At 43.3% G+C, this 10,402-nt stretch overlaps 1 protein-coding gene across 1 annotated transcript in view; it reads right to left on the bottom strand.

The window, feature by feature from the left end:
- Positions 1-1,925: 1,925 nt before the first annotated feature.
- amot (angiomotin) overlaps positions 1,926-10,402 on the bottom strand; it is a 30,403-nt gene continuing 21,926 nt past the window's right edge. The window contains exons 9-13 of the mRNA XM_085364215.1: positions 9,871-10,067; positions 8,455-8,583; positions 7,207-7,439; positions 6,856-7,110; positions 1,926-3,149 (exon numbers count right to left, since the gene is read on the bottom strand). Coding sequence (XP_085220341.1) covers positions 3,016-3,149; positions 6,856-7,110; positions 7,207-7,439; positions 8,455-8,583; positions 9,871-10,067 — 948 coding nt within the window. The 3' untranslated portion in view covers positions 1,926-3,015. The remainder of the gene's footprint in view (positions 3,150-6,855; positions 7,111-7,206; positions 7,440-8,454; positions 8,584-9,870; positions 10,068-10,402) is intronic.

The raw sequence follows: 10,402 nt of genomic DNA, 5'->3' as shown, positions 1-10,402 counted from the left end.
AGAGCTGGAAAGTGAATAAGCGGCAGACAGAAATGAGGCAGGCTGAATCTTCTTGCGTTTCACGCATGCGCAGGACTGGAACATAAGCGTTTTCGGCCGTTTCAATGTGGACGCACAACTCTGTGAAAACGATGGACGCGGAGCGTTTTCAGAGGAAGATGCCGTTTTCAAATTTATCTGGGCTAGTGTGGACGTAGCCTTAAGCCCTATGGGAGTGTCCCTCCAAGAGGGACAATGGACCTCCTGATGATCCTCTACCTAATCACAAGGTGTGAAAACGGGTGTGCGTCACAATCAGGATGACCGAGAACCTTCACAGACAAGGTGTGTCCATGTAAAACATCCGAAACAACCTTGAAGCCTCAGCATTAATTTATTTAACAACAGTTAAAGTAATACTCACTTCATAAAAGATAATAAAAAAACATTTGGAGAAGGACCAAGTTTCAAATCCAAAAGTACATAAATCAGTGACTTCATACCAAGATACAATATAGAAGGAGAGAGTTATATTCTGTATATTTTGATTGTACAGCAATAACAAAATTAAGGAGCGCGTAAAAAACGGCCTAAAAAGAACGTCAAGAACTACAATACAAGACATTTTGTTACGTGTGTTCTTTGCCAGGCATTTGTCACATTATGGGAGATTTATAATCACAATGTGCAATAAATGTGACAGCCACTTCAGTCTTTGAAGGTGTTACATGCAGAGATAATCATGAATTAATAAATATGTTAGGGCATGTGCCTGGTACAGACTGCAATCCTTAACAAATTGTACTTTATTTGATGGAAAGTGCAGAGGAACTAATGTAACTTGAGATTACTAACTAAATATGCTGTAGGAGGAAATGCTTTCAAAAGATTTGACTTGTTTAAACAAAAAGCAGCTATGAACACAGTGGAAGCTTTGGAAATACAGGTGGGGCAGGACCGAGGACATCCTCAGATGGGATGAGAGACGCACATCCTAAAGACTGAAGAGCACAGATCCCAGCTGCAGGAGCAATGTTAACAGGCATCTCTGCAATAAATGAGCTGTCACTTACTCACAGTTCATTTCTAAAAAATTTTTCGATTCGAGTGATTTTTAAGGATCGTTCGAAAATGCTGGTTTTCTTACTCTTCTCTCAAAGTGAGAACTACTGGTGTTCTGATGAGAACCTTTGGTATTCTCCAGTGTTTTCTGAAATTCCTCGAGAGTCCTGCGACTATAATTGTAAAACCAGAAATTAAACTGGACAACACTGAAATTTGGTAAAATAATAGAACTAAATACTTATTAGGCATCCAGGACTTGAAAGGAGACATTCATAATATCCTGAAGTTCTCAGTGATCCCACCTGAGGGCCCACAGGGTCCTTTGTCATCAAACTTTCAACTGAGCCCACATGAAACATCAATACTTTATAATGCATGCATAACACTATACTAATGGTAGAAACTAATAAACACGTATGCACCAACACTGTGTTGTGTTTTAGCATCATTTCCATAACCTCTTTAACACCTGCATATACTCATATCTAATGAGGCTGAAGAACTTCACAGAAGATAAATAGTTGGATACTTTTGTCTTAAAATATTATTTTTGCTGAACATAATTATCTGAATCAGATTCTTTATGTGAGGAAAGTTTATTTTCAGAGACTGAGCATGTGCTGCCTGCTGAAGGTTAAAGTTTTATGTCATGTATACAAAGCTTTTTGTTTTACAGGTCGAGTTCAAATCCATTCAGTTACTTTTGTTCAGGATGATGACACGGTGGGTGGAAACTAGCTCGCTAATACAGAGCAACACACTCGTGTGCAAAAACCAGCCTGACAACTTACCAAAGTGATACATAGAGACATTCAGTGCACTGATATTATACAGTGCCTTTTCTGATTCACCCAGTAACACACACATCTATACAGTGCTTTCATCCAACACCTGATGGATGCACTGGGGGCACGTCGGGGGTGAGCTGCTTGCAGAGGAGGAGCCAGGCATCGAGGCACTGACCCTTAGTGAGTCATTTGGAGAAATCTGGTAATAAAAGTGTCAGAAATGTAAAGATTCTCAAGAACTAAACGCTTGTGTCACTTTTTTGAAATGATATGCAACGTACTAAAAGAAAGCTCCACATGTTCTTACAACACAGACCGTAACATGGTGAAGGAAATTCCTCCACAGAGGGAGGTCGTGAAAGCTTAACTAAGCTGTCCCACCCTTACTGCTGAGGTCAAAGGCAGACAGGTGTGCGTGTGAAACCCTGACTCGAAACAGTGATGTGCACGGCATGGACGCAATCCAGGGTTCGCCTGTTTGGATGAAGCACAGGGGCACCGTGTGGGCCAGTTTCAGAGTGAAGGGTGTTTGCTGACCTGCTCATGTCGGTAGTTTAAAGAAGAAAACTCACTATTACACACATAAATGTTATATAGATGGTGCATTAGTGGCTGCAAGAGGGAAAAAAGTTACACGTTAAGCTTGGCAATGTGCTGAAATACTACTGGTGCCATACACAGTGACGTATTGACCTATTAACAGTAACACTGAACCCCCAGGGCAGAGTGACAACAAGTGAAATATTTACCTTAGAGGTGCAGCTATAAACACAGTTATGTACAGTCAGGAACAACATGTGTCATTCACGTGCATGGACACAACATGACAAGGATTTATGCTTACTTAGTCCATAAAGCTATTTAACTTCCATGCAACGCCATCACTGTGAACACAGGAGCACGAATGGCACGGACAAAAGGAATCACATGATCACTGACATTCTTAAATTCCAGTCACCACTTAATTTAAACTCACATTCAAGAAAAAGCGCTTGGGGGTGCTGCAACGGGCTGATTTCCTTTAAAGATATCGATGAACACTGATTCAGCGAAGGACTGGAGCTGATGTAAAAGTGTCTGAATGAACATGCCTGTAAACACAAAGGTATGAAAACGAGAGCTGCAGGTCGTCTGCGCTGACGGAGCTCCCACACAGCTGTGCGTTTCTCAGGAGATGAAGTGGTCAGATGAGGATCTCCACCATATCTGTGTCTGCTTCTTGTTGGCTCGACTGTGCTGGAGGAGCTGACTGATGCTGTGGGTGGGCCTGGATGGGAAGTCTGCGCTCCAGCGTGCTGGTGTGAAACGCCTGAGCATCTACACAAATGTGACAGTGAAAGACTGATGAGAACATTTCTCCTCTGATCCTGTCTGCTGTGTACACCTCGAATCTTATAGATCCTTCACATGTTGACATTACATCACGTTACACAATATCACAACAAAACGTTACATTAACTGTGATAATGTTGCCAGGAGTGTGTGTTGCATACATACATACTTTTAAATGATTTCTAAACCGTGAGCCACTACCGGTATTTTTACCTTCATAAAGCACCTCGTAACAGGTTGTTGTATACTCTCAAAGAGATTACTTGCTTCATGTTCACACAATACAACATGATGCCAAAGTGGAAAAAACGCTTGCTTGGAATTAGTTATAAATAAAGCCCCAAATATAACAGAAGTATTCACGCTCTTTGCTCAGTACTGTGCGCTACAGCCTCCAGTCTTTATGATTCTAAGCTTGGCAAATCTATTGTTGGGCACTAGGGCTGCCACAAGCGATTATTTTGATAGTCGACTAGTCACCGATTATTTTTGCGATTAGTCGACTAATCAGATCATCATCCATTGGACGTAAAACGTACAGCTTATTGCACCAGCAGCATCTGCTCTTATATAACTATCATTAGCTTACAGCTTTAAGTGTTTAAGGTCTGTGCTAACTAAAAATAAAGACAAGATGAGAGTTTATTAAATTTTATTGAAATTTGCAGATTGTTTCGGTGAAGTTTAATAAACTCCTTGCTATCTAAAATATAACAGGACACCGGAGTAAATTCTGGAGCATCTCACACTTCTGATAATCAGCTGTCTGCTTGACGTTTATTCAGCTGTGTAAAAACTATAACTTTAATCTCAGCCAAACAGATTTACTCAGGAACAAATAAAATACAAAAAAAAAAAAAAGCCAAACAATAACATTTTTAAGTTATCTAAGTGACTCATATATCCTGTTTAACCTGAGTAGAGAAAGACCGCGGTGGGTTTGAAAATGATTAGCCGGGAGTCCGGTGTTCTCACGGCTCTAGTTAGCCTAGCCCCCGGCTAGCTATCGAGCTAGTGGGTAACAGACGTCTCCGAAAACGTCGGAGCGCTTTTGAAAATATGCGGTGTCTTGATAAACTGAGCAGATATTTGAGGTTTACACAGCTACATTCTCGCCTGAAAATATGTTAAACGTTTATTTTGTGACCCAGAAAGAATAATAAGAGTAATATTAAAACTAGCTAGCTGCCGCCATTGTTGACAACTGAGCTGGGCTGCGCTATGAATTCTGGGACACAGCTTCTTCTTCTTTGGGGTTTAACGGCAGCTGGCATCCTTGTACATGCAGTGCTGCCATCTTCTGTTTCAGTCCGTTATTACACTCTTAAATCCTGCTACTTATTCCTGCGTCTTTTGGGATCTTACAAAGCTTCAAACGACGCGTCGACTATTAAATCAGTCGTCGACTAATCGTAGCAGCCCTATTGGGCACTTTCCCCCCATTTTTCTTTGCAGAACCTTTATCAGGCTCAGTTCTGGGCTCTGGCTGGCCCACCTAAGGACATTCACTGAACAGCCCAGTGCTGCAGCTGAGAAATATCCCCACAGAACCACGCTTCATTGTAGGGATTTTATTGGCCAAGTGATGAACGGTGCGATTAGCTCTGCGATTTGACAAAATATATGCAAGGTAAAGACCCTACAATATTACAAAGAAAACAATCAAGTAACCCCCTCCGAGCAAGTGCTTTGGTGACAGTGAGAAGGGTGAGTGGACAAAGTGACCTGGTCCAGCCCTAACTATATGCTTTAGCAAAAAGGGAAGTTTTAAGCCTAATCTTAAAAGTAGAGATAGTGTCTGTCTCCAAAATCTAAACTATGTATCAGATGACGTCTGTTGGTTCATATGTTTGCTCTACTGTTTATTTTGTTTACTACAATAGCCCCGTTTCCATTAGTATGACTTGGATCGACTTGCCACAGTTTTCCTTTAGGTGATACCTGGTACCAGGTACTAAAAAAAGTGATCCGAGCAGGTACTAAAATGTGATGTCATCAGACTGCATGCCACTGATTGGCTGGTTAGTGGCATCACTCCATGAGTCATGAGAGTGTCTCGTTCATGAAAATCTAAACTTTTATTAGATGGGTAAAGAATTGTGCTTCTCGTGGTCTGAGAATCCTTTAGGTGCTTTCTGGGAAACTCCAGGTGAGCCGTCACCTTCTACTGAGGAGTGGGCTCAGTCTGATGACTCTACCATACAGGCCTGATTGGTGCTGCAGAAATGGTTGGACTTCTGGAAGGTTCTCTGTCCACAGAGCAACACTGGAGCTCTGTCAGAGTGACCATCAGGTTCTTGGACACCTCCAGCTCCAGGTAGAGTCCTGGTGGCTCCAAATGTCTCCCATCTATGGATAATGGAGTCCACTGTACTCATTGGGACCTTCAATGCTGCAGAATCTCTTCGTACCCTTCTGCAGACCTGTGCCTCGATACAATCCTGTCACTGAGGTCTACAGACAATTCTTTGGACTTCATGGCTTGGTTGGTGCTCTGACACCTGTCCATGGTTTGGACCTTACAGAGACAGGTGTGTACTTTCCAGATCAAGTCCAGTAAACTGAATTTACCACAGGTGGACTCCAGTCAAGTTGTAGACACATCTGACAGATGAACAGTGGAAACAGGAAGCACCTTAGCTCAGATCTGAATGTCACGACAAAGGCTGTGAGTGCATTTCTTTGGCCTGCAGGAGAAACCTGAAGAGAACCCATGAAGCCTCACAGAGAACATGCAAGCTTCACACAGAACGGCCCAGCCGACTGGTGGATACAAATCCAGGTCACCCTTGTCTTGAGGCGATGGTGCTAACTCTGCGTCACTGTGTTGTAGAAGAACAAGCAATATTTGCTCCTCAGCCCTTCTGAGATTATGATTTTTGTCAATTTTATAGTGCACTACGTAAAAACAATTAAAGGAACACTGACCAGAGTACAGCAACTGGTCAGGTAAACTTCTGTGACGTTGATCTGGTCAGTGGTTGTAAATCAGGGTCAGCTGCTTTGGTGTCAATGAAATTGACAACAGGTGCACACGTAGAAGGACAGGGATGGTTTTCCCTCCTCGTATTTATGCTGGTGCAGCAGGTTCTGGGTTCCTCCTGGTGCACAACAATCTCCAGCCTCAAGTGACAGTGTCATCACTTGAGGCTGGAGATTTCTTAATCCTCCAAATTGATGACCAATGACTGACTCACCTTACCTAAATCCAATAGAGATCTATATCTGTATCTATATGGATGTATTTTTGGCCTTTATTGAATGGGACAGTGAAGAATCGACAGGGAGGGAGAGAGCAAAGGGCAAAGGGCCGTCTGATGTGTTAATGTTTTTTTAATATGGAAGAATGAGACGTCTCAGAGGTCCAGTTGACCCTGAACCACAGGGGTGGCTTTGCAAAGCCAGCGAGTTCGTCCAGGCTGCATGTGGCGTTATCCTTGGACAGTCTTAGGTAATGTGTGGCAGATCTAAAGCATTTACAGGTATAGAATAAAGCGCTGTAAGCATGTGACTGTAAATGGGTGAGTGTGGCTTGTAGTAGAAAAAGCTCTTACATGCTCACTACGAGTAGAAACGCACTATGAAATACTCGTGTCTTTACTTTCCAGTGCACAAAAAGGAAGCATGTGGACTGACTTCTGTTGTGAAGGTAAAATATAGCTGGCTGTGAGTCTGTCACAAAGAGGCTGACCTGCTATGCGGTCAGGGATGTAGACGGGACTGGGACTGGACAGGCGAGCTGGCAGCGTCATGCTCTGCAGAGCCGGAGTGCTGGGCTTGCTGGTGTCCTGACTGTGGCCCTTGTCGGTCTGCGTGTAACTGTCTCTGCTGCCTGTCTTTGAGTGTCCTGCAGTCATCGGTGTAGAAGGAAGGACCGGGGAGGGAGACGACGACATCGACTCAGTCCTGAGAGACTCCATGCGAAACTCGGGACCGAGCAGAACCCCTGGAGGAACATGAGAACAAGTGCTCCTCAGAATGAAGTCATGTACATGAAATAGTCACATGGGCTAAAACCTCTGCACCGACTGCTGCTTCTTACCCAGACTGCCCTTCCAACTCGTGTCCTTACGTTCTTCAGTGATTGGAGAGCTACTCAGTCCCAAGTTGTGAGAGAGCAATCCAGAACCACCCGTGTTGGAGATTGACATCAAGGACTTGGAGGGCCTCATGGCAGATGGTGCATCAGACTTAACAGGCTCCTTCCTAGAGCGCTGGTGAAGCACCTTAATCATGGCGTCCTTCTCAATGATCTGGGCGTGCAGATTCTTTATCCTGGATCAGAGCAGACGCAGCCACAGTTAATGTCTGACTGTGACTGAAACTAAATCATGGATTGATTTTTAAAATAAGAAATCATTTATCATAAAATTACACTAAAAACAACTTAGCTCGATAGAATAAACACAATATGTACTTGAATTTATATAACGCTTCTCTAGTCTTACTGACCATTAACCCCCTGAGACCCAAACTCTTTCATGCATTTTTAATTTCTCTTTGCTATTTGGGCTGATTGGGGCCTGACGAATGTAAAACAAAGAATTATCTTTTTAACCGATTTTTGTTTCTTAGAAAAATTAGTTCCACCTATGAGGACATTTGATTGCTGTAGCTCAGGAGGCAGAGCAGGTCACCTACTGATCGGTGGTTCGATCCCTGGCTCCTCCAGTCTGCATGCCAAGTATCCCTGGGCAAGATACCAACCCCAAGCTGCTCTCTGATGCGTCCATCGGAGTGTGAATGTCGTTAGAAAAGCACTCAGTTTAGAGTCAGTGCTTGTGAGTATGGGTGTGATTGGGTGAATGTGGCGTGTTGTATAGAGCGCTGCGAGTACTCCGGGAGAGTAGAAAAGCGCTGCATGAGAATCAGTCCATTTACATTTGTTTTACACAGCAGTGGCAGGATAACGTCCTCGTAAGTGGATCTCAGGCCCTTGTAGAGCAAAATTTAGTATTGTGGTCTAGACAACCCAAACTGTGAAGTCCACATGTGGACGCAGGTCCAAGAGGGTAAAAGACACAAACCGCTGAGAAAGTTAACAAACAGCAGAATAAAGAATGAGCTTGATTACATACAAGATACAAAAACAAGTGCAGCCTGAATATAATACGATGGCTTCAATCTACGATGAAAGCAGGTACCGTGGTATGAAGTGGTAACACTTTTCTATACCCGAATGCTTTCACACCACAAACACAGCTCTGCACAGAAGCAGCCCATGACGCTCTCTCCATCTGTTTGCACACCCTGACATAATCAAACAGCCCTTTGCAGAGGAGCAGTTTACCTGCTTTCCATGTCCAGACAGCGCCGATTGGCCATCAGAATCTCCTCCTCTTCCTTCTGGATTCGAGCCTCCACTGATGTGTCGTAGCTGCTGCTAGGAGAGTGGCTGATCATCGTAGCAGACGTATCCCTGCACAAACAAGGACAGGAGTGGCTCACACCCATCCTGGGGTTTCTCTTAAACAGACTGTTGGTCCTTATTGTTCCGAGGATGACGACTGGATGATCGCATCAGGAAAACAATGACAGCCACCTCTCAGGTGAGCAGCAACCTTCTTTGGATAGGAGCTCCAGAACAGGTGTAGAGCTACAGTTTTAGGATGGGCCCTTGTTGGTAATGATGCACACTTTCTCTGTGCAATGGCTTTGGCCATATTGTACCTTCCTCCAACAGGTGCGTAATAGCATGAACTACAGCAGTGATTACACTTCTGACATTTTTAACATCTCAGGCAGATCATATTTAAACATTAAATATTTACTGTTATGTATTTGCTCTGGTTTAACAGCTGCCACAAAGCTACGAAACCAGAGTTTGTTGTTAAAAATGAAACAAAAAGTGAACTAGCAGCTTAAAGTGTGTAACTGCCCCATCAAGCCTGAGGCTCTTATTTCTCTGACAAGAAAACCTCATTTCTGCTGTTCGATACCAAAGAAATTTAAACTTTTACAAATTCTGCCAAAAGCTAAACGTGACTCTGCTCTGCTTCACTTCTGCAGCATCAGGTAATGTTCACGAGTCATGGTTTTCTTCAGTTTGTGATCTACTGCAGAGTATTTATTTATTTTATTTATACATAGATATAAAATATGGATATGTAGTGATAAATGATCATAATTATAGTATTTCTGACTGAGTCAAAATCGAATCAGATCAGACCTTGTGAATCAGAGTTGAATCGGTTATAGAAATCACTGATTCCCAGTCACAGCTGATGTTTGGTGGCCACAGACTGAAGGGGCAGCACAGCTGCTGCGCCTCTTGCCCAGAGAAGCTCAGATGGCTGTGAGTTTTGCGGGGCAGCTTTCCTATGGTCCCAGAAAATTGAGAGAAATGTTTTGTCCAAGTGACGTCTTCAGTCTCCGCTAAATGCAGATTTCCCAACCTTATAGTACAGAAACTGACCTCACAGCCCACTGTTCATTCAGTCAGCTGGTTTCAGTCTTTGTGCAAATGTCCTGTTTGTAAGGTGGAAACCTGCAGTCAGCTGAGACTGAAGACGTCACCTGGATGAGCGAGGAAACGTTTCTCCCACTGAAAACGTCCAGATGAACAGAATCAGCCTTTTGGGATTTGCTTACCTGGATGACTGAGCACGCACCACGACACATCTCGTGTTTCAAGATCCTAACAACTAAGACAAGCAATAATGTTGCTGAGAGACCGTATGAAACTACGAAAACCTGAAACATGTACCTCTGAGTAGCAACAGACGCTGCAGCATCCAGGGCGAACTGCCTCATTACACTTTCCTCTAAATACTTCTGCTCCCACTTGGTCATGTCAGCCTCCAGAGCCAGGATCCGTTCCTCCTTCTCCCTCAGGTGTTCCATCAGAGCTGTGGTGTTGTATTCTGACGAGATCACACCGCTGGTTTGAGCACCACCTTGACGCTGGAAGAGATGTATTTGTTTTATTTACACACACACACACACACACACTCTCTCTCTCTCTCTCTCTCTCTCTCTCTCTCTCTGCCGGTCAAAGGTTTTAGAAAACCCCAATATTTCCAGTTTTTCATTGAAAATTACACAGTTTAATGTTCCATTGCACTCTGAAATGAAAGCATGGTACAATTCAATTCAATTTTATTTATATAGCGCCATATCACAACAAAAGTCGCCTCAAGACGCTTCATAGATACAGAGAAAAACCCAACAAATAAGCAACTGGAGTGAAAAAATAAATCATGGAATCAGTTTATAGACCAGAGTGTATTTTAAACTTT

This window comes from Diplotaxodon limnothrissa, linkage group LG10 (assembly GCF_057381915.1).
Source record: "Diplotaxodon limnothrissa isolate DT_005_m linkage group LG10, D_limnothrissa_male_GT1.1, whole genome shotgun sequence".
Taxonomy (NCBI): Eukaryota; Metazoa; Chordata; class Actinopteri; order Cichliformes; family Cichlidae; genus Diplotaxodon; species Diplotaxodon limnothrissa.
The sequence above is the reverse complement of the archived record's forward strand: the minus strand, read 5'-3'. Positions and strand labels throughout refer to the sequence as shown.